The 22,887-nt window shown below is 43.2% G+C and overlaps 1 protein-coding gene and 1 non-coding gene across 15 annotated transcripts in view; one reads left to right on the top strand and one right to left on the bottom strand.

Moving 5' to 3' along the window:
• Window positions 1–20,152, top strand: part of KIF13A (kinesin family member 13A) — a 199,991-nt gene extending 179,839 nt beyond the window's left edge. For 6 of the 14 annotated variants that reach the window (XM_044927484.2, XM_044927488.2, XM_044927486.2 and 3 more), the window contains 9 exons: window positions 1,395–1,487; window positions 1,633–1,785; window positions 3,100–3,177; window positions 5,241–5,288; window positions 6,296–6,407; window positions 7,797–7,948; window positions 8,460–8,564; window positions 15,061–15,852; window positions 18,583–20,152. In XM_044927484.2, the coding sequence (XP_044783419.2) occupies window positions 1,395–1,487; window positions 1,633–1,785; window positions 3,100–3,177; window positions 5,241–5,288; window positions 6,296–6,407; window positions 7,797–7,948; window positions 8,460–8,564; window positions 15,061–15,852; window positions 18,583–18,603 (1,554 nt within the window). In that variant the 3' untranslated portion in view covers window positions 18,604–20,152. Of the gene's footprint in view, window positions 1–1,394; window positions 1,488–1,632; window positions 1,786–3,099; window positions 3,178–5,240; window positions 5,289–6,295; window positions 6,408–7,796; window positions 7,949–8,459; window positions 8,565–8,907; window positions 8,950–11,264; window positions 11,728–15,060; window positions 15,853–18,582 lie in introns of those variants that run through there. The other 8 variants (XM_044927481.2, XM_044927508.2, XM_044927511.2 and 5 more) reach the window with 6 other exon arrangements.
• On the bottom strand, window positions 12,274–12,345 carry TRNAW-CCA. Its single transcript has one exon. It is a non-coding gene; the product is annotated as a tRNA-Trp (tRNA).
• Window positions 20,153–22,887: the final 2,735 nt, after the last annotated feature.

The raw sequence follows: 22,887 nt of genomic DNA, 5'->3' as shown, positions 1-22,887 counted from the left end.
GGGTTGGGAAGATCTGCTGGAGAAGGGCAAGGCTACACTCCAGTACTCTTGGGATTCCCTGGTGGCTCAGCTGGTAAAGAATCCGCCTGCAATGTGGGAGACCTGGGTTCGATCCCTGGGTTGGGAAGATCCCCTGGAGCAGGGAAAGGCTACCCACTCCAGTGTTCTGAGCTGGAGAATTCCATGGACTGTATCGTCCATGGGGTCACAAAGAGTCGGACACGACTGAGCGGCTGTCGCTTCACTTTACCACTAGCGCTACCTTTGAGCGCTAAGTTTCTTGCTCCTTGCTATCCAAAGTGGTGTTTGGGGGTGTTCATTCAGTGGCTGTGCAAGTCGCTACCAGGTTATAATCTGATTGTCATTTATCTAAGATGACAGGGTCTGAGGATAGCAGAACTAAATGTCATCCAGCAAAGAACTCTTCCACCTGGACCAGTTTGAGACCCATAATCCTAGGAGGAAGTGAAGTTATGACATTTCTGTGTTTGAAAAAGGTTAAGTGCCTGGCGTAAGCAGGTTAAAGACAAAACCAGGACAAAGGCAGGCTGCATGCAAGTCCGTCTCCTAACGCCTCCCTGGATCTCATCTCAGAGACGCTGTCAGCAGAACAGACGCTCTGAGCTGACTTGTGGTGCTGCCAGGATGGACTGATTAAACGCTGACAGCATCAAGAGGAAAGAGAGCAGATGGGATGGGAAAGAGAAGCAGTGAATCCCAGATTTCTCCTAAGAAACTTTTCCAAATGTACTTTTTCCCCTGGAGTAAAAGCTAGGAATCTCTTTTCTTGAAGAAAATGTACAGCTTAAAAATCACTTTCAGGTTTTTTTTTTTTTTTTTTTTTTTTAAACATTGGTAAAATTTGTTGATAGGCAATATTAATTATATGTCATGATGATATATGGTATGTTAATGTATAACGTGGGCTTCCCAGGTGGCTCAGTGGTAAAGAATTGGCCTGCCAGTGTAGGAGACACAGAAGACCTGGGGTCCATCCCTGGGTGGGGAAGATCCCCTGGAGTAGGAATTGGTAACCCACTTCAGTATTCTTGCCTAGAGAATCCCATAGACAGAAGAGCCTGGCGGGCTAAAGTCCATGGGGTCACAAAGGGTCGGACACAACTGAGCAACTAAATACACACACGGTAAAGAGAAGCAACCACAGAAAGCCCTGGCTGGACTGCAAATTCTGTCATCTAATCCCCGGATTTAATAGCTGGATGTTACTGTCCTTCAGGATTGAGGACAAAGATTTTTCCATTCAGTGTTCTTCTGTTTTACTGTGTAGTGTGTATGTATCAAAAATACAGTCATTGATTTTTTTATATAATTTATATAATACTAAATAGCTTTTATTTTCCACATTGCTTAATTCAGCTTTCCTTTTCTACCAGAGTTTCACCCAGAGTTTGAAGAGGAGAATATCACTGAAGAATATATTTTATTCCTGTGGTGTAACCTATGAAATAGTATCCAACATACCAAAGGTAAAAGCACGTATTACTTTTTTGAAATGTCAGAATCTGAGTATTGGAGAAGGAGTTAGGTCTCAAAACTTTTAAACCATTTTCTCACCCCAGTTTTGAGAGAAATATTGTTCACGTAACAGTAAGTGCCTGCTTGTCTCCTTAGGCAACAGAGGAGATTGAGGACCGGGAGACGCTGGCTCTCATGGCCGCGAGGAGTGAGAATGAAGGCACGTCGGATGGGGAGACGTACATCGAGAAGTACACGCGGGGCGTGCTGCAGGTGGAGAACATTCTGAGCCTGGAACGACTCCGGCAGGCAAGTAACTGCAGGGCGTGGACCAGAGGGTGAGATCACCAGCAAGTGAAAACTGATGGTGGTAGTCGCTCAGTCCTGTCCAACTCTTTGCAACCCCATGGACTGGAGCCCACCAGGCTCCTCTGTCCGTGGGATTCTCCAGACAAGAATACTGGAGTGGATTGCCATGCCCTCCTCCAGGGGACCTTCCCAACCCAGGGATCAAACCCTGGTCTCCTGTATTGCAGGCAGATTCTGTACCATCTGACAGATCACCAGCCTTCACCCCAAATGGATAAAGATGAACTTACTTACCAACACACCTTCTCTCTCAACCCATGAGAGAAGGAAGACTTGAGTAGCCGTCTCATTAGACAAAATAGTTACTTTGACAAAAGAGTGACACAAATTCAGACGAGTGCATTTTACTGAACCCTCCTAGGGAAGCCCCATTATTTCATCTTCAAGATGGATGATGGGGGGAGTTGCACAGCAATGGGAATGTCCTTTGTGCCGCTGAACTGTGCAGTTAAATATGGGTAAAATAGTATGTTTTATATTATGTGACTTTACCATAAAAAAATTTTAAAAATAAATAAGTAACCCTGCAAGGTAAATCCTGTCATCATTTCCATTTGTAAATGAGAAAATTGAGGCTGACAGCCATGAGCCACCCCGCACAAGGGCACCCAGCAAGAATTGGTACAAAGTCAGATATAAACGCAGGACGCTTGACTCCGAAGTCCACATCCATAACCACATTCTGTCTCTCTCCCTAGTGTTTGGACCCAGGTTAACCTCTGTGGCAAGATATTGCCAGGTGAAAATAATCCACTAGGTCATGAAACTCCAGAGGGGGTGTCACCCGATATAGGCAGTAGAAGTTATGAAAAGTGTGCTTTGAGCAAAAAGAGGACCAAGATTGGCATCTCTCAGAAAAATCTTCCTTTAGTGGAAGTCCCACCCAAACTGGCAGAGTGAAACACAAGCAGCATGAAAGTTGATTGTAGTTTCACAAGTAACGTATATAGTTAGTGGTATTTCATCCGTGTTTCCTCTACGCACCTATATGTAAAGCTACAACATAAAATACCTTTAGTTCATCAGTCTTCCTGGTTTTATTTATGAAAAATATTTTTCATAAATTAAGCAAAAAAAAAAAAAAAAAATTAGTGAAAACAATAAGATTCCAGTTTTGTAAATACAGGGTGGGGAGGGCTGGTAGCATAGGCTTGAAATGACGTTTATTTCTATACTTTTGAAATCTTTCACAATAAACATATATTCCTTTTGTCATGGGAGAAAGAAAAATCAATGTCATTTTCAAATTTGCAGGCGGTAACGGTCAAAGAAGCGCTTTCCACCAAAGCTCGGCACCTGCGGCGAAGCCTCAGCACGCCCAACGTTCACAATGTGAGCTCACCCGCCGCAGGGCTGTTGTCCAAGTGACTCATCTCAGGGTTTGGGGTGTGGCAAGTCAGGGGAATCAGGTCAGGGTGTGTCGGCAGGGAGATTTACATTTGGCTCAGGTGTGGGCCTCCCAGGGTGCCAAGCCTGCTCCTCTGTTCTAGAGATGCCCACCAGAGGGCCATTACAAGTAACAGGACTGAGCTTTGTGTGTGTGTATGTTGCCCACAAGCTATTACAAGTAACCGGACTGAGCTTTTGAGTGTGGTGTGTATGTGTTTGCGTTAGTTGCTCAGTCGTATCCAACTCTTTTGTGACCCCATGGACTGGAGCCCACCAGGCTCCTCTGTCCATGGGAATTCTCTAGGCAAGAATACTGGAGTGGATTGCCATTCCCTCCTGCAGGGGATCTTCCCAAGCCAGGGATCCAACCTGGCTTTTCCACATTTCAGGCAGATTCTTTACCATCTGAACCACCAGGGAAGCCCCAAGCTTTTAGTGGAATCTTGCAAATTTCTCCACATAGAGTGCATGTCCTTGGAAGAAGTTTCTTGGGATGTGCACTAAATGTTGGTTTAAAGATGGTGGGGTCAGAGGTCCTGTGCCAGCGCTTCTGAGTACTGCTCTCCAGTCTGTTTCTGTGCCTGCTTCTAGCTGCCCCAAGGATCTCACTGTCAGTGTGATAGGGCGCCAGGCACCTCCACGTAGACCCTCCCGTGGTGCCTGCTGTTCATGTTGATGACCTTCCTCAACAAATCATTTCAGCGAGGAAACCCAGTTGACAGACCCTGTGTCTAGCGGAAGGTGGCACCGTCATAGGAAGAGAGGACAGAGGAGTGCGGGGACCACTTCAAAGTAGCCTCCTTCCCGAAGCAGCAGAGTGAAAGATCCTCTCAAGGAAAACTGATTTGCTTTCCCATTCTCAAGAATTGCCAGATAATGGTTACAAACACGATGAACATTTATTTAATATTTTTTGATCCTGCGTGACGTGTAGGATCTTAGTTTCCTGATGAGTGATTGAACCTGTGCCCTTGCATTGGCAGCGTGGAGTCTTAACCACTGGACCTCCAGGGAAGTCCCCTTGGTGAACATTCATGAAACTTGCCTTACAGTAGTCTGAAAAGCAAATCCCTATAATCACTTTCAAACAGATCACTTTTTCTGACCACATTTCAGTTCTTTTAATGATGAGACTCATAAAGTTACAAATTGTGGGGGTGGGGGGGGACACAGTTTCTAATTAATTTAGGCATCAAAGAAGAGATCATAATGGAAATTAGGATGTATTTAGAACTGAATGATAAAAAAAAAACCCAATGATACATATACCAGTACTTGAGGGATGCAGTTAAAGAGGGAGTTGCTTAGCCCTGCTGCTTCTGCTAAGTCGCTTCAGTCATGTCCGACTCTGTGCGACCCTATGGACAGCAGCCCACCAGGCTCCTCTGTCCATGGGATTCTCTAGGCAAGAACACTGGAGTGGGTTGCCATTTCCTTCTCCATCTTTAGCCCTAATTTTCCTGTTATTTCATTTGTACTGCAGAATGCTAGATGGTAGAAAAAATGAAAGCACTATAGCTATTATTAGGGGGTAAAAAAGGAAAACTCATAAATTAAAAAAGACTTATGATATATATCATCCAGTTGCAGTGGATGATCTGCTTTGATCTTGACTCAGAATTAGCTGTGATAGTGTTTATAGACATTTAACCACTACTGGCATATCTGATACTATTTAGGAATTGCTTAATCTTTTGAGATGCAATAATGGTATTATGGTTTCACAAAGAGAATAGGAATTCCTTATCTTCTAGAGAGTCATAGAGAAATATTTATGGATAAAAAATTTTAAGTTAGAAAAAGAAAATCTGAATACTTTTTATAAGGTAATGATAAATATTACAGCACAATTATAAATTCAAATAAATAAGGAAATAATAAATATTAGGAGAAAGAATGAGGGGAAGGAGAAGGTCATACAGCCTTCAACTGTATGTGTGATATTTTATCTAGTTAGTTATGTTAAATGTATAAACCACACTGATGAAACCATTCATCTCTTACAGGTCTCTTCCAGTCGACCAGACCTTTCTGGCTTTGACGATGATGATAAGGTATGTGCCTGTGGGCATGGCAAGGTTATTAATGGGATCTAAGTCTGGAAATTTAGGTTATCTTGGTGTTTTTAAAATCTCTGAACTTCCCACCTTAACCTGATACAGATCATTGTCTCCACGTGTCCATTTCCAAGTTCAAGTACTTGATGTGAAATTGCTATGCACTCTGAGGATTACAGTGTTACTTAGCATGATATGTTCCATATCAGGATCATTGCATACATAATCAAATAAATATGTGTTTATGGATCTAACTCTAAATGACTACATCCACCATAGCAAAATCAAAATTATTTCAAATGGGGAAAATTAGGAACTTGAAATTAAGAATATTATACAGCATTATCTTCTTCATATGTAAATTATTATTTTGGGGACTATAGATGATTCAGAAAATATCAAAACAGATTATGCCTTCAAGCATTTTAAAATCTAGTCCTTAGAGATGACATTTCCTGAGAAGCTGAAGTGAGATTAGCTAAGTGTATATGATAAAAAGGAGGTTTCCCCCTTTAGTATACCAATATCTTTGCCAGCTTGGAAGTTTTACATATCAAGTATATATACAGTAACCATACCACCTAATTTGCCTGGGGCAATCCAAGCTTATGCCTGCCACCTAGGAAAAATTATCAATGGAACTGTTTCACTCTAAAGAGTTGTAGGTTGATCTTTAAATTATCTGGTCATCTTAGATACATAACAAATTTATAAAAGTGGAGCTTTAATGAGCCCTGTAGGGGTCCAAAAGAGGATTTCACTAAATCTGTAATGATTTTATTAAATCTTGAAGAAATAGAATAAACTATCAACATTTCTTCCCTTGGTTACGATAGCACTTGTCCTATCGTTCAGTACTTTTCTACGTGTTAGATCTATTTTATAATTTAAAAAAAGAAGAGCACGTACTGCCATTAAAAAGAAATAGGAAAAAACTCCAATCAGGCTTCTTTTCTCATTTTAGAGGAACGTAATTACAGTTAACCTGTGTTTATACCTTGTAGGGTTGGCCAGAGAACCAGTTAGACATGTCTGACTACAGCCCGAGTTACCAGGATGTATCGTGTTATGGAACTTTGCCTAGGGATTCACCTCGAAGGAGTAAAGAAGGTAGTGGTGAGTTTTTTTTCTGTGTTACCTGTTTATAATTTCTTAGGAAAGGCGTGGGGCGGGGGTGGGGGGGGGGTAGGATTCTTTTCTAGATGGCTTTAATAAGACAGAAAGCTGAAATTCTGGTTTGCTAGATGATCCAAAAGTGTCTTCTTGAATAGAACATATCCTGCTCACTTACTTGATTTTCTTTTCTTTGTATCCATTATATCATCCAATTAATAATAGGCTTTTTGTGTAGCACTTATAGTTTTCAAATCACATTTCATGTATCATTTCTTGATTTTGAAATCAGTTTTGAGACACATACAAATCTTATTATTACATTATGGTTAGATTTTATTCTTTACCAAAAGCATATCCACTTCCATCATGGTTTTGTGCTCAAATCAAAGTACATTTTTAAGAGAATATGTCTCTGACTCCTAAGGAAATTTAAAAAATGATACCAGAAATGAATTTGGTCAGTGGCAACATTATTGCCTAAATATGTAATTTCCTAGTGCCCTGAAAGGAATAGCATTCTTAGAATTTGTCAATCCACTCTATTACCTTACCTACACCTTATATTTTACCTACTATGTTCCTTTGTACCAGTGAATTGAAGAGAAAAATATAGAAGGAGAAGTAGAGGCCCCAAAAAGTAAAAAATGAGTAAAAGCAAGAAACAAGGAATTGTCCTTCCTTAGTCATATGGGGCAAGGTGGCTTGCGAGAGAACTTATATAGTATTCAGTCACTGAGTTAAGATTGAGCCTTTCCTTGCCTTATGCAGGGACAGAAACCAAAAGATGCCAAGATCTTAAAATCCAGCTGTGAAAATGAGATCTGTAGAAAATAAGCCAGTAAATCAGAAAGTGCCAAAATGCATTTACAGATAATACGGGCTCTGAGAATTCAGAGAAATAGAAAATCAGCGTGAGTTGAAATTGGTCTGTGAAGTGATGCTCAAGCTGGATCTTGACAAGAAGGTAGAAAATTTGGTTTCTGATTTCTTTGCTGCTGTCCAGGCCTGTGACGATTCTTTTTAACTTTGTAGATACATCTCCATTCTCGCCGACCTGTTTTAATGCTCGACCAAATATAGCCATCACTCGGTGTCTGAGGGCCACTGGTTCCCGGAGCCCCTGCATACAAGTCCCATAGTCAGTCCTCCGTAATCCTTGGAGGCAAAACCCTGAGGCTGTTGAGGGCCGACTGTACATTTAATGAAAAAAAAAATCCATGTGTGAGTGGACCCAAGCAGTTCAGACCCGTGATGTTCAAGGTCAACTGCATTCACACATTAATTCTTTTGTTCCGCCAGATATTCCTTCTGGCTCCGTCCCTGCCTCACTCCCTGTGGGTTGGTTAAAGTGCTCTGTGCCTGTAAACCCGTGCCTTTTGTCTTCCCCAGGTTGTACATCAGAGAATCCTCATGCCTTAACAGCCAGCCCTTTCAAAGCATTCTCTCCTCAGCCACCAAAGTTTTTCAAGCCCCTAATGCCTGTAAAAGAGGAGCATAAGAAAAGGATAGCGCTTGAAGCAAGGCCTCTTCTAAGCCAGGAGGTAAATGCTTGACTTGTCTGTACCGTGTACAATAGAACGGACACGCTGTGCCCTGCAGAAGTAACGCTTTGCATTAACACAGTCAGATGCCACAGGTTGGCATGTATGGGTTATCACCCCATGGATCCTGTTCAGGAATAAATAACCTCTTTCTCAAGCACACAGGGTCATGGTAGAATTTCTTGTTTGTTGTTATTGCTATTATTTTCCTTGTGCTTATAGCTTTTTTCAGAGTATTTCAAATGAGAAAGAGGTGTTCCCTTGGTGTTTTGCCTATAGAAAAGGCTTTTTTTTTTAATATGATAAATCCAGTTACAGTTTGCATAGAATCTGTGTAGTCTTGAGAGATTTCATCAGGAGCTGACCTCAAGCCTGCAGAACTGTTGGCTGCACTACTCACACGTAATACAAGTGTTTGCGTTGCTTTTCTAACGTGCACGTACGTACTTAAGGTGTATCTCGGCCATCGCCGTCTCCTGTGTGATGCATCTGTGTGTCTTAACCTTTGCAGAGCATGTCTCCATCTCAGGCACATAATCCTGGCTGCATTGTGCCCTCGGGAAGCAATGGCAGCAGCATGCCAGTAGAACTCAATAGCAAACGTGAGAAGAAGATTGTAAGTCCTGGAACCATTTCTGTCCTATTGCCTGGTGGTGGGTTTAAGGCCCTTTCACAGACAATCATCCAAATACTTTAGAAGAAATTAAGAGATGTATTGAGTCTTGGCTTTTTTTTTTTTCTTCTTCTTACACATGTGACCATCAGTAATGAAATTTTGCATGAATGTGGCCGTGACCTGTGATTTTTCTGTGTTCCATTTACTGATTTATTATTATTTTGCATAGTATAAATTTGCTTAGAAAGAAAAAGGAACCTTTAATGACTCTAGTCTTTCAAATGTGTGACAATCACTTGAACTAATATTAAATCTTTCTAATGAGCCTGTACACGTTGCCCAGATTCTGAAGTTAATCTACCTTGAGGAATTGCACTTACTTGGAGTAAGTAATCGTGCATTTAGGTGTGGGTGTGTGGTAGCTTTTCTTGTGTTGCCTGATGCTGTTGCCAAGATTATCCTGTAGTTTGTAGCTGCTCCGCCATCCATCGCTGGCCATCCTCGTCATCTGGACCTCTCAGGTAGCCTCTTTACATTTGCTGGCAAAATAGATTCCAGCTCCGTTGGTGTCGGTCTTGCTTTCAGGATGGCGTCTCTGTTTTTACCACGGGTAGGTTGAAACTCTACCTGAAAAACCTCATTCCCTAGCACTCGGTTTTCACATTTCAAATTTGAGAAATGTTTTTTTAAAACACTACATACTAGGCACTGGGGATCATAAGTGCTACCTTAATTTAAAAACGGAAGTGTATGTTCTGGGGCCTGGAGAGAATTCTCAGATTCTGTGTCTCCGCTTTCATTCTCCTGTGGTTTCCCAGGCTTTGAAAATGGGAGGCAACTTGGAGCAGGAGGGGTCTGCTTGCTGCTCTCGTCTGCATGTGGTCGGCTCTGCAGGGTGGGCCCTGGCCTTCCCTGGCTATGCCATGTCAGATTCATTCCAGAGTGTCATCAGCGTGGGGTCTTTTGTTTGAACCTCTAGATTCTAGAAGATGCTGCTGATGCACACGGTGTGATGGTAACTAGAACCTCCCCCTGGATGTGCAGCAAGCCAGGCTCCTGCATGCTTGGAGCACTCGGGGATCATGAGAAATGAGCTGCTTGTTCCACATGTCCATTGAGGAAAGAAGAAAAGGCACCATTGTCCCATTCCATCTCTCTCTGTCTTCCCCTCCCTAATCCCTGCTGGAAAAGAGCGTGCACACCAACAGCTGCTCCTCGTCTCCCCTGATGTTAGTGAGCTCTCCAGTCACGCACTTGACCTCCCCCTGCTTACTTGCTAAGGGCTGCAGCGTGGGCCAAGGAGAAGGCAATGGCACCCCACTCCAGTACTCTTGCTGGAAATCCCATGGATGGAGGAGCCTGGTAGGCTATAGTCCATGGGATCGCTAAGAGTCGGACACGACTGAGCGACTTCACTTTCACTTTTCACTTTCACGCATTGGAGAAGGAAATGGCAACCCACTCCAGTGTTCTTGCCTGGAGAATCCCAGGGACGGGGGAGCATGGTGGGCTGCCGTCTATGGGGTTGCACAGAGTTGGACACGACTGAAGCGACTTAGTAGCAGCAGCAGCAGCAGCAGCATGGGCCAAAGAGTGTGTGTGTGTGTCTGTGTGTGTGTGTGCTTAGTCACTCAGTTGTGTCTGACTCTTTGCGACCCCATAGACTGTAACCCAACAGGTTTCTCTGCCCATGGGATTCTCCAGGCAAGAATACTGGAGCAGGTTGCCATTTCCTTCTCCAGGGGATCTTCCTGACCCAGGGATCAAACCTGCATCTCCTGCATTGGCAGATGGATTCTTTACCACTGTGCCACCTGGGAGGGCCCAGGTTAAAGGAGCCAGGCTCTAATTTTGTTGCTCCTTCAGTTCTCTGGCTGGCTGACTGTTTGTTGACATGGCACCCATCTATATGGTGCATGGGTACTACGTTGTAACCTATTTGAACCACAGGTTCTGGTAGAACACACCATCAAGAAATTGCTGGATGGCCCTTCGGGGCTGCCCTGCAGATAGTCTCACAGTTCACAATCTGCTTCGTAGTTATTTTCTTCACTTTCCTTTTATTATTTTAAAATAAAACCCATCTTAGGACTGTTAGCTAGCAGAGAGTAGGATAGAACCAGATTTTATTGACCCAAGAAGTTCTGATCAGTAGTTAGATTCTCTGTGATCAGACACACCATGAAACCTACTAATCAGGGTTCAATGGAGCCATTTTTCTTGCTGGGGTCTTACTTGAGAGACTTGCATGTACTTTCTTAGAAATCTGGCTCACCGCACACTCTTCATCTCTGAAACTATTGAACTGTTTAATTTATTTCAGATAGCAGCTTTTCCGGGATGTTTCAGTAGATTTTAAGGGTACTACTTGCTTTCTTTGGGAAGCTTTCATTTTATTTCTCCTCTTATCAGTGCATATAAACTGCTTCCTTCCTGAGTTCCTATTTACTTTCTTTCCTTTTCCACTGTTGGAAAAGTAGAGGGCAAATCAGTGGTTCATTCTGATCAAAGGAGTTTGAAATCATGTTTGAGAAGCAACGTCAGGACATTGTTCCTTTTGTTTTTCAGCCCATCCAATTACCAAAGTAACCTTTCATTTCACATAAAATACAGTAAATATAGCTGTGCTTGATTCTTCAAGCAATGTTTTGTTGTCTCATCAACTTGAGAAGATAGACAAATGCACTTTGTGTCTTCCAGGACTAAGATAAAGTAACAGTGAGCCTTTGCAGTCTCTGTTTTAAAGTCACGCAGCAGACAGAAGAGCAGAAAGTCAACTCTCCCTCTCCTGGTCCTGCACAGACAGTGTATGGCTTTTGTCTCTCATCTTACAGAGGAAGAAACGCGAGGCTTGTTGAGTGATTTGCCCAAGGTCTCACAGTAAACGAGAACATGAGAACAAAAGCCCCATCCATCAGTAGAATGGGGCCGACCCCAGTGACTCCCGGGGCTCCTGGTCACAGGGCAGTTCCATCGCCCTGCTGCTGCTGTTTCTTCAAAGGGTCCACCCTCCCCTTAGTACCATGGACAGAAGTACTAGGGACCCTTGGCTGATGGAGTCTTTCTGAAAACAGAGACCATCTCTCTGATGGATATCCGATGAGAATGGGAGTGAAAATGACTTTAATCGGGGAAGGTCCTTACAGAAGGTCACTGCTTTAATGTGAGTTTTGATTCCTCCTTAAAATCAAGGTGTTTTATCTAGAGGTAAATATCAGCTACATAAACTGAATCTCAAAAAATCAAATCACGAACATTGTAGCCATAGAGAAGTGTCCTACTTTTAGGATGAGTTTTCACTCTGTCCTCAGGACATAGTAGGGAGGTGCTTAGTTTAGTCTCCTTTAAGGTAAAATGATAAATAATATCCTCGCATAAAATGTTTCTAATATGTAAAATGGATAAGCAATAAGGTCCTACTATATAGCACAGGGAATATATTCAGTACCTTGTGATAACCTATCATAGAAAAGAATATAAAAAAGAATGTATATATATATATATGTGTGTGTGTATGTATAACTGATTCACTCTGTTGTACAACAGAAACTACAACATTGTAAATCAACTATGAAAGTGAAAGTGAGGTCGCTCAGTCGTGTCCGACTCTTTGTGACCCCGTGGATTGTAGCCTACCAGACTTCTCTGTCCATGGGATTCTCCAGGCAAGAATACTGGAGTGGGTTACCATTTCCTTCTCCAGGGGATCTTCCCGACCCAGGGATCGAACCCGGGCCTCCTGCATTGGAGGCAGATGCTTTAACCTCTGAGCCACCAGGGAAGCCCAAAATCAACTATGCTTCCATTTAAAATTTAATAAAATATACAGAGTGAAGAGATACTGCCAAAAAAAAGTCTGTCTAACCCAATTCCTTTAAAATGCAGTTTAAGCCACTTAAGTGCTCTTTTCTCCTTGGAAACCATAACTTCATAAACTTTCCATCTCCTTTTACATGTTGGAAAATGATTAGTCTCTACTCACTTTTATTTTTTCTGGAACTAGGTGTTCCTATTCCTTTAGCCTTTCTCTTTAGGTCACTCCCCCAGTGCCTAACTTTGTCCTGATCCCTGTTTGTTTTTGTAGACCCTTCAGTCTTACTAAGGTTGTTCTAAATCATTTATCTTTCTGATTTTAATATATGTATACCTACTTCCACACATTAAATTTGTGATTGAATATTTCACTCAGCAAAGTTATATTTTAGGTTGACCTTTCCTCAGTGTTCAGAAGAAATAGCTTCAAGCATAAAAAGGGACCCAGATTGTTTAATTCTCATCTTCAAGTTTGGTTTTCGTTGCAACAACTAACTTTTTAGTAATCGATTGCATCATGTACTCTTGGGCCTGGGGATTACGCTTCTTTGCCAGCTTCAATTAGAAGGAATTATAAGAGAAACAAACACTTGAAATCCAATTTGGAATCTGAACAAGTCTAGTAGTGTGTGAGCTCAGTTGCTCAGTTGTGTCCGACTCTTTGTGGCCCCATGGACTGTAGCCCTCCAGGTTCCTCTGTCCGTGGGATTTTCCAGGCAAGAATACTGGAGTGGGTTGCCATTTCCTACCCCAGAAGATCTTCCCAACACAGCGATAGAACCCTCATCCCTTGTGTCTCCTGCATTGACAGGCAGATTCTTTACCACTGAGCCATATGGGAATCAAGTCAAGTAGAGAATCTAGAAAATAGAGCGAAGGGTACAGATTCAGACAGTTCTGTCCAATTTGTGCCCTTTTTTACAAATGTTTCCCCCTAGCCCCCGGGGAGAGAACTCTCTACCCCACCCCCCATTGAAACAGTGCTGTTAATACTTGATTAAAGTGTAGTTAAAAATAAGATAGCAAGGTTAGTATTGCCAAAAATTTGGTTTGCTAATTTCTGGAATTTTATCACTGATATGTAATAGTCACCTCTGATTAACAGCCAAGGAATAAAGACTAGTGATGCTTTTAAATCATTTATATTCAGGCTGTTTTAAAATCTAAGAAGTATTAAAACACAGTAAGCTATTTTTTAGGTATTTGGCATCTTGTGAGATAGGGAATGTTGCTGTGAAATTCAGTGGATGAAATTTATGTTCATTTGTGAATTCCATCTGCCGTATCTGTGGAGTGTGTTCTTCCTCCCCTCCCCATCCTTCTCTCTCCCCAACCTCTTCGCTCTCTTGAAATGAATAAGGGTAATGTTTTCAGGTCTTTACAGTCACCCTGTTGTTATACTGAGTGAAATGTCATCCACCCAGCAGTGTCCAGGGGCGTCTTAAGAGCAAGGACCCACTGCTGTAACTCCCCGAGGGCAGGGGCCATACCTGTCTTTGCTCAGCATTGGTATTCCTGGTTCTTAGGACAACAACTGGCACAGAGAGGATGCTTAATGAATATTTGTTGAATGAAAGTCACATTTTAGAAGAGAAAAGGAATACTTGCTGTGTCATCAGATGTTTATAAGGTTAGTCAGAAATGACTAAATAGTAATAGACAAAAGGAGAAGATGGCGACAGAGGAGGAGATGGTTAGATGGCATCACTGACTCAATGGATGTGAACTTGAGCAAACTCCGGGAGACAGTAGAGGAGAGGGAAGCCTGACATGCTGCATGCAGTCCATGGGGTCACAAAGAGTTGGACACGACTTAGCGACTGAACAACAACAAGATAGGAATATTATTTTTTATTTGAAAGTGTTCTACATTGTTTTCCACCTAATATAAAAGAATCATTCACTTGGGAAGAGAGACTGGAAGTTGATAATACCTACTCTTGCGTATTTACCAACCTTTATAAACAGAATCCTAAAGCTATTTGACAAAGGAGATTTTCATATAATTCTTACTATCTTCCTCATCTTGTAGTCAAAGGCTCTATCCCTGCTTCTCAAAAACCCTGGAAAACAGTCATTGTCAGATTTAGTATTTTATAGACTTACAATGTTTGGTGGTATACTGAGAATGGCTGTTGAAATTGTGTTCTTTGCCCTTTTGCTATTGTGGGGGTCTTTATTTCCTGCTTTTCCTTCTCATAATATAGCCTAGAAACCGTTTGCAAATCATCTTATTTTTCTGTACTTTGCTCCCCAAGGTGAGGATTGTAAGAATAAAACAGCAGCTCTTCCCTGCCTCTGGCAGTCCCTCTGCTCATTTAATTAGAAAAGGGAAAACCTCCAACTGGAAACTAATCATGAGAAACTAATCAAAAGTCCACTGCACTTCCTTCCATCCTTGCCCTTAAAGCAGGAAAGGTTTCTAATTATTAGCATTGAGTGAGCACCAAAGAAATAAATCTCCTTCATCCTGAATGGTAAGAGTTTCATGCTCATAGATCTTTGAGGATAAGGTACCTGTGTCCACAAATAGGTGATGGGATTTAACCAAACTCAGGAAGGAAAAAGAAAAAATCCTAAACCTGTGAAGGCAAGTGTCTTTAACACTAAAGTATTTAAAACTTGTCTCAACCATCCAGTCGCTATAAGGGGCTCATGGCTGACTTTTGGTTTGTTTTTATAGGACTCTGAGGAGGAGGAAAATGATATAGAAGGTCTCAGCCGGAAGCTGATAACTTCACAGCCTTATGTACCTGTGGAGTTCGCTGACTTCAGCGTTTACAATGCCAGCTTGGAGAACAGAGAGTGGTTTTCTTCTAAAGGCGATCTGACGAACTCAAAGGTCCTAGAGAAGGAGGTGTCCCGCAGCCCCACCACCAGCAGCATCACCAGCGGCTATTTTTCCCACAGTGCCTCCAACGCCACCCTGTCCGACATGGTGGTCCCTTCCAGTGACAGCTCAGATCAGCTGGCCCTTCCGACGAAGGACACAGATTCCAGTGAGCATCCCGGACCGTCCCTTGGGCAGGATTTCAGACCATCTTCAAACAAAGAGTTGACAGAACTAGAAAGAGGCTTGGGAAAGGATAAGATGACCGTGGTGCCACTCAAGGAAAACAGTGCCTTAGCCAAAGGGAGCCCATTGTCCCCCAGCATCCCGGAGAAAAACTCCAGAACCCTCTGTAGGACCAGCTCGTGTTCAGAGCAGGATGCCTGCTCCAGCAAAAACGGCCAGCCGGCCAGGGAATTCTGCCCCAGGGAGGTGACCGTGGAACACACCACAAACATCCTCGAGGATCACTCTTTCACAGAGTTTATGGGTGTGTCAGATGGGAAAGATTTTGATGGTTTGACGGATTCTTCTGCTGGAGAACTTTCGAGTAGGAGGAACCTACCAAATACAGCGGACAGTAGGAGTTTCTCACATGGGCCACAGGACCCTGGCCAGCTATGTTCCTCGGCAGAGAATGACCAGGTGATAAATTCCAGGGGTGGTCCTTTGGGTTTGGTGGTATCAGTGATGACCGCTAATTATGCCCCAACCCCCAGAGGCCCTTCCTCATGGTGTAGTAGGAGAGATTCATCCAGGTGTTTCTGACAGGGTAGATGAACCCACTTGGACCATGCTGACATGCTGCCCAGCTAGCTAGCGGCTATGGGGGAACAAGTCTGTAAGTCTACTTTCTTAGTTTCAGAGAAGAACTATGACTTACATAGGACCCATGGCTTTTTTACCTGGCATATAGGTTCCTGTTGAATTAAGCATTCACGTGGATAAGGATTGATCTCGTATTCATTCCCTGAGATGTTTAATTCCTGGCTATCTCAAAGGATTCTGATATGAAATATGGTAGATTTCATCAAATCAGTGATTTCTTTTATTAGGTACACTTTTTTTTTTTTTGCCAAACGGTGAGACATGTGGTATCTTAGTTTCCCAACCAGGGATCGAACCCATGCCTGCTGCACTGGAAATACAGAGTCTTAAACCACTGGACTGCCAGGGAAGTCCCAAGATACACCATTATTTTATGTATCATTAAGAAAAAAAAATACTCCCAATTAAAATCATATCAGCAATTTCAGAGTTATAAAGCGCAGGCAGGGGGAAGGTATGCCTCGCAGATTTGATAGAATATAGACATTTGGTGCCCATTGGATAAGAAATGCGTTGGAGAAACAGAGATGGGTTCCCTGAGAAAGTTTGGGCTTTGGAAGTTACCCAGGCTGGTTTTAATAGTGGAACAAAAAAAAAATGGGGTCTTGCTAATATTCCCAAGGAAACCAGTGAATTACGCAAATAAGAGGTGATGTGCTTCTGAGTACCACCATCCCTTCTCATGCAGGACTATTGTTTTGGTCCCAGACCCCGGCCGCAGCTGTGTAAAGGGTATGGGAGCACCAGGCTTAGCAAAGCAAAGAGCTGACAGAACTAGAATGGCGCTGGTGGAGGCAGAGATGGTCGGGACGCCCTTCAGTCTCTCTGTTTTGTGGAGGAAGCAGAACAACCCAGTATCATGCTATTCCCTGCCCCGCCACCAAGTTTTCCGAATTAGCCCTTAAAATTTCAGTATGTGGTCAAATATATAGCGTATTCATAAATAAACTGCAAATACCAAAGAGTGCTCTCTTTCACAACTCAAAAAAGACTTCTTTGCCCAACATAAGCATAAAGTCACTCATTACTTTTCTAACAAGGTAAACATTCATTTGTTTCAAAGTCTTCAGCTTCCTTTTACACTGAAAGCAGAATCTGCTTTGCTGGTACATCAGCTTTTCAGTCCTTTTTCCAAGAAGTCCAGGAAGAATGTGGTCCAGGGGTTAATTCTTCAGTCTGGAACAGTGCTTCTCAAACCTAAATGCACAATAGACCCACTGGGGGTTGTAGGGAGAAGATACTTCTTAAAAATACAGATTCCCAGGGACTTCCCTGGTGGCTCCGTTGGTAAAGAATCTGCCTGCAATGCAGGAGACCCAGGTTCAATCCCTGAGTCGGGAAGATCCTCTGGAGAAGAGAATGGCAACCCACTCTAGTATTCTTGCCTGGAGAGTTCCATGGACAGAGGAGCCGGGCAGGCTACCGTCCATGGGATTGCAGAGAGTTGGACACCACTGTGCGACTAACTATTCCCTGGTGACTTAGTGGTAGAGAGTCCACCTGCCAGTGCAGGGGTCATGGGTTTGATTCCTGGCCCGGAAAGATGCCACATGCCGCGGGGCAGCTAAGCTCATGTGTCACAACTATTGAGCCTGTGCTCTAGAGCCCAGGAGCCAAGAGCGCTGCAGCCCGAGTGTGCTAGAGCCCGTGCTCTGCAAGAAGAGAAGCTACCACCACGGGAAGCCCAGACGCCACAACTGGAGGGTGACTCTCACTTGCGGCAGCTCGAGAAAAGCCCACACAGCAACGGAGACCCAGCACAGCCAAAAATAAACGCATGAATAAAATTATAACAGCAGCAAAAAAAAAAAATACAGATTCCCATTTGTGGCTGCCCTGCACACCTCAGATTGTGCTTCAGTACCAGGTTGGGGGACGGATAAGCTTTTCACAAACCCTCTGCTGGAGGAATATGGGGTAGGCTGTCTGAGGGCCGCACTGTTTGAGGCATGGCCCAGAGAAGACGGAAGGGGACTGCACCCCTCTCACCCCCCATTTCTTGTTTTGTTGCCTCGATTATTTAGAAGCCAGTAACAGGAGCAGAACCTGAATTCTGCTCCAGAATAGCGTGTCCCTGCCAAAGGTCTTGGTTTAAAAGTGAAATTTACAAAAACAGTTATTGCATCAGGGTAATGTTGGAACTATGGTGAGTTTTATCCTTTTTTTTTTTTAATTGCTTTAGTATTTTCATTATTTTGGTTTTAATCAGTTGTTTCTGATTAAAACACAGTTTTAACTGTGTTAAAACTTGAGGACTGTTGAAGTCCTCAGGTTGACTTTTGTGCTCACCCTGGTCTGACTTCAAGTGTGGACCCAGGAGTGATGTGTTTTTCACTCTCATTTCGGGTCTTGTGGTCATTACTTTTCCTAGAAGCTTCACCTTGGAGCTTGAGTCTTCCTGGTACAGTGTAAGCTCCAGAACTGGATTCCACAGTAAACTGGATCCTGCGGTTTCCTCTAGGAAGAGCCCCTCATGGGGGGTGGTCCCCATGGGTGGGGAGGGCAGGTGGGGATGGGAGCTTGCACTCACCCGCCTTTGCGTTCCAGGGGAGCGGCACTGCTCGGTGAGAGGCAGTGAGCACTTCCTCCGAAGGCCACAGCATCTCTGCTCCGGTCGCCTCCCAGAGCACCAGCCCATCTATCAAACACGCTGCAGCTCGGCCGGACCTCACACCAGCACAGAGAAGCCACGGCTTCCGGGGCCACCTCCTCCCCCTCCCCTCCCGAGCCGGGAGGAGTGGCACTTTGTCACTCGGGTGACTCGGCAGCCTCTGCTTCCTTCCAGAGAACCGAAAATCCTGGCTTCACAAAGTGACAGTATTTTTGTTTGCACTCACTACACACACCCACGGTGTAGAAACCTCCACAGATTCAACCAGACTTTATTCTTGTACAATTTTAATCAGTTCTTACTGTAGAATCTGGAGTCAATGCTCTAATTTTTTTTTTATAAATAATATATATTATGTATATGAAATGTATATCTATAGTATGTCTGGAGAGACAGGACTGCACACTGAAATGGATAAAAGTAGTTTGTAGAAAATCGTAAGGTACTGGACTTTCTTACAAAGCAGCTCGGGCGATCTCTCAGAACACAAGCAGATGAAAGAGATGGTCTTGCCTGAGAATGAGGTTGCAAATCCCTCTCTGCAGCAGGGGTTACAGAATGCCGTTCTTTATAACCAAAGAACTTACCTAAGACTGAATGTTTTTGCTGTCCACTCTTGTTTTATGTGTACATACGTGTTTGACTGCAAGTTCGGTGCCATATGCCCTGTGGCTCCCAGGCCACGTGCTGCCGTTCTCTGTCGTGTTTCCTAAGCACACTGAAAAATCTCACGGCTCCGTTCTTTGGTCTTCCACCTGGTCCTCCGCCTGCTGACTTGATGTGGTCCGGGAACCGTTGACAGTGACTGGGGCTCTGATCCCAGTCTTTCCTGTCCCTCGGTCCAGCCCAGCCAGGCAGGTGGGATGCAGAGAGCAGTATTACAGAAAACACAGGGACAAACCAAGAGTGGGGTTAGGGGGATTTTCGTCTCTTTGTGGTTCTGTTTGGGGTTGGTAGGTTTTTGTTGTGGTGTGGTTCTGCCGTTGTTTTATTTCATTTCTGGAAGACGCTGCAGGGATGACAGGAGCTGTGAAGTCCACAGGTGCCCGCTTCACAGTGTTCGCAGGAGATGGTTGAAGACAGATGGCCCTGCTGTGTGTCTTCATCGGTAAAATTCTTTTACCGATGGAGACTCTGAAGAATTATGTGTGTGGGAGTTTTTACAAAAGTACTCTCTGTACCTATTGTGTAGATTCTTGTACAGTTGGTCCAGATGTACAGCAATAAATGTGTCGTGGGAGCGAGCAAGGGCGTACAGCCTGCTGTACCTTTTCCCTTGAAGTTCGTAGCATCCGTGAATGAGTAAGGTATTGGAGATTTTAATGCGAAGCTGCTGTTCATGATTTTTGTGTATAGTGAGCTGACTGTAGTATTTTCCTATTGACTGTTTAAAAAGAGAAAGACTGTAATTTATATCCCCTTTCAACTTTATTGTATTTAATTGGTACAGATTGTGTGTGCGTGTGTGTGTTTTAGAATACAGACTGTCTAATTGCGATTTTAAAACATCCATTGTTTGTCTTTAATAACACTGCCACTAGTTTCAGATCAATTTTCCAAATTTGTTTGTATGCAAGTCCCTGTGGCTTAAATAATAATAGTAACAGCAAACATTCATTGAGGGTTTACTACGTACTAGGCACTATTCCCACCTTTTGATGTTTATCTTGCTTAATCCTCACAGCAGCGGATGCCATGGGTTCTGCTGTTATTAAGTGTTGGACGAAAGGAAAACAGAAGTAGAATGATTGGTGACAGGGGGCAAGTAGCAAAGCCAGGATTCAACCCACACTTCCAGCAGCATCTCCTGGTGCTCTGTCTGATGATGTGGCGTTGAGGGACAAGCCTCTGAAGGGAGGAGAGAGCAGGAGGGCTGTGGCCAGAGTCCCAGGTCGGAACTGACCAACATTAGTAAGGAGCCACCGTGGCAGACAGGCCAAGGTGGGTTACACGAGGTCCCGACACTCCAGCACTTCTTTAGAGAAGGGAGCGGGGCCTGCCACCCTGGAAAGCAGTTATCTAAAAATGGTTTTCCAGAATCCTTTCAGAAAAACTTCCATTCACAAGAGCCTTTCTGATGTGATCAGGAACTAGTTCTAGCCTGTTCTGGACAGAGCATGACTTTTGTAGATTTCCAGAAGAAAGTAGATGGGGAAGAAAATTCAAATTATTTTCATTTTATAGAATGGGAGTTGGGGGAGGGAAGCAGCTGTTTAATGTTTAAATCGTGACAACCACAAACACAGTTTAAGACAAAAGAAGCAAATTGTCACCACTCTCTTTACTAGTGTGAGATAAGTGGTATTTGGTCACGGGCATTGTCATTTCTCATTGGCTGTGGGAGGCACACTGGTTCTAAGATGTACTGGATAGTTAAACGTGGGCCTGTGCTCACTAGTTCATTTCCAAAGCACACTGCTATCAGCACATTTGTTTATCATTGTTTGGACACACATATCATAGCAAAAATTTAGCTTTGTGTTTCTAAGGCACCAACTTGTGGGAAGAAAACCTGTTCATAAAGAAAAAAAGTACCTTTAGGGTAGCTAAGGGCTAGATACGGTCTTCTAAAAATTACCTTTTCTAGCCAATACTTATTTTGAAAATTATAATATTCAGCTTTAGAACTGTGTGTGGCGGAGGGGGAAGGCGACTAATTACATGGTTACTCTTTATTTTTTAAAAGTAAAGCTTCCTGGTCATGTACATTTGAAAAGTCTTAAAAGAAGACGTAATGGAGTAAGGGTTCTTGCTTTTTTTTCTAGACCAAGAGATAAAAGTAGAAAAGGATGCTACCCGTACACAGCCACACAGAGATTTCTGTATTAAGCCTTGAACTTACTGCCCTAGCACAAATGTCTTTCTGTAATATTGAGCCTACTTCCTGAATTAAAAACCAAACAGGAAGTCATTCTGTAATGTATAGCAGTTTGTCTCAGGGTTTCTCCTAACCTGGAGGAAAGGCAGTCTATTCTCATGCCCAGACAGCTGGGGGTGGACAGCATCCTGCTGGCGGGGGAACCTGGAATGTGGAAGATACCACGAAAATGCCAGGAGGCAACTTCTGCCCTTTAATACAGTATGAACTGGAGCTAACAGGAGTGGAAAAATCCTAAAATCTTCCAATCAACCTGCTCATCCTTTGTTTCTAATCCCCTGAGCTGAGGGGAAATATAATTAATTGTAGGCTTGAGTGCCACATAATAGTCTTTCTTTTTTTTTTTTTTTTTGCGGGCACTGAGTTAATTTAGGTTGAAATAAAACTTAGTCTTCATCTTCCTGATGTTCTCAGGCACACACTCACCTCTGTGTATTTTTTGGAAAGACCAGTTATTCTCCCTTTTGTGAGGGGTGCCTGGATCATTGTGTTCAGTTCTAAGACTGGAGCTCAAGAAGATGCTTGGGATGGCTCAGTCTCGAATCTGAGCCCAGCCGGTCACGGCCACCATCTCGGAGCTTATTACTGTGGGTATCTCATTGCCAGGTGGCCTTTCCGAGAAAGGAACTCTCAAATCGTGGAACCCTATTTGTGAAGAAGACATTGAGATGCTGATTAATAGAACAATAAATGTTTCACACACAACAAAAGGTAAGTTAGAACTGGAGTCTGGGGAAGAAGATCAACTTTAAGGGCGGTTGGGGAGGAGTCCAGTTTGGTTTAGAATTAGAGTAGCACAGACCAACTTGACCCTTGCATGATGCCTAAAACACTTGTAACTGTTTACGTTTGAAACCCAGAGAAACCCAGAGAACATTGGTGTTTATAACAACTTTGCATACCTGAAGCAAATCATATAGAGATGTTCTTAGGTTTGTTACTGTTGGTCTTTTCTTAACCTAGCATGTGTTTGGGGAACTGTCGCAGCAGAGTAGATGTAATTTTCTTTGACTGAAGGTCCTTGGAGAATAAATCTGAGCCAAAAGCCCCACCTTCATGTGACTGATTAGTTACACTTGTTGAATCAGCATAATCTTTACCAAGTGTATGGTTAACCACAAGTAATCCAAGCTACTTAGAAACACTGGAGTTAAAGTACTTAGCCACAGCAACACCCAAGAAGAGAGCAGTTCACCAAGAATGATTTCAGATCTAACCTCAGTACCACTTGTATCCAAGGCCATCTTAATAATGGTATGAGAATCCCAAGTTACCAATATTTTTTCCAGTTCTTCTCTATGTATTCGTGTATATTTGTGAGAAAGCCACTGCATTCACGTCTAGTGCAAAATGAATTACCCTT

This window comes from Bubalus bubalis, chromosome 2 (genome assembly GCF_019923935.1).
Source record: "Bubalus bubalis isolate 160015118507 breed Murrah chromosome 2, NDDB_SH_1, whole genome shotgun sequence".
Classification (NCBI taxonomy): Eukaryota; Metazoa; Chordata; class Mammalia; order Artiodactyla; family Bovidae; genus Bubalus; species Bubalus bubalis.
The sequence above is the reverse complement of the archived record's forward strand: the minus strand, read 5'-3'. Positions and strand labels throughout refer to the sequence as shown.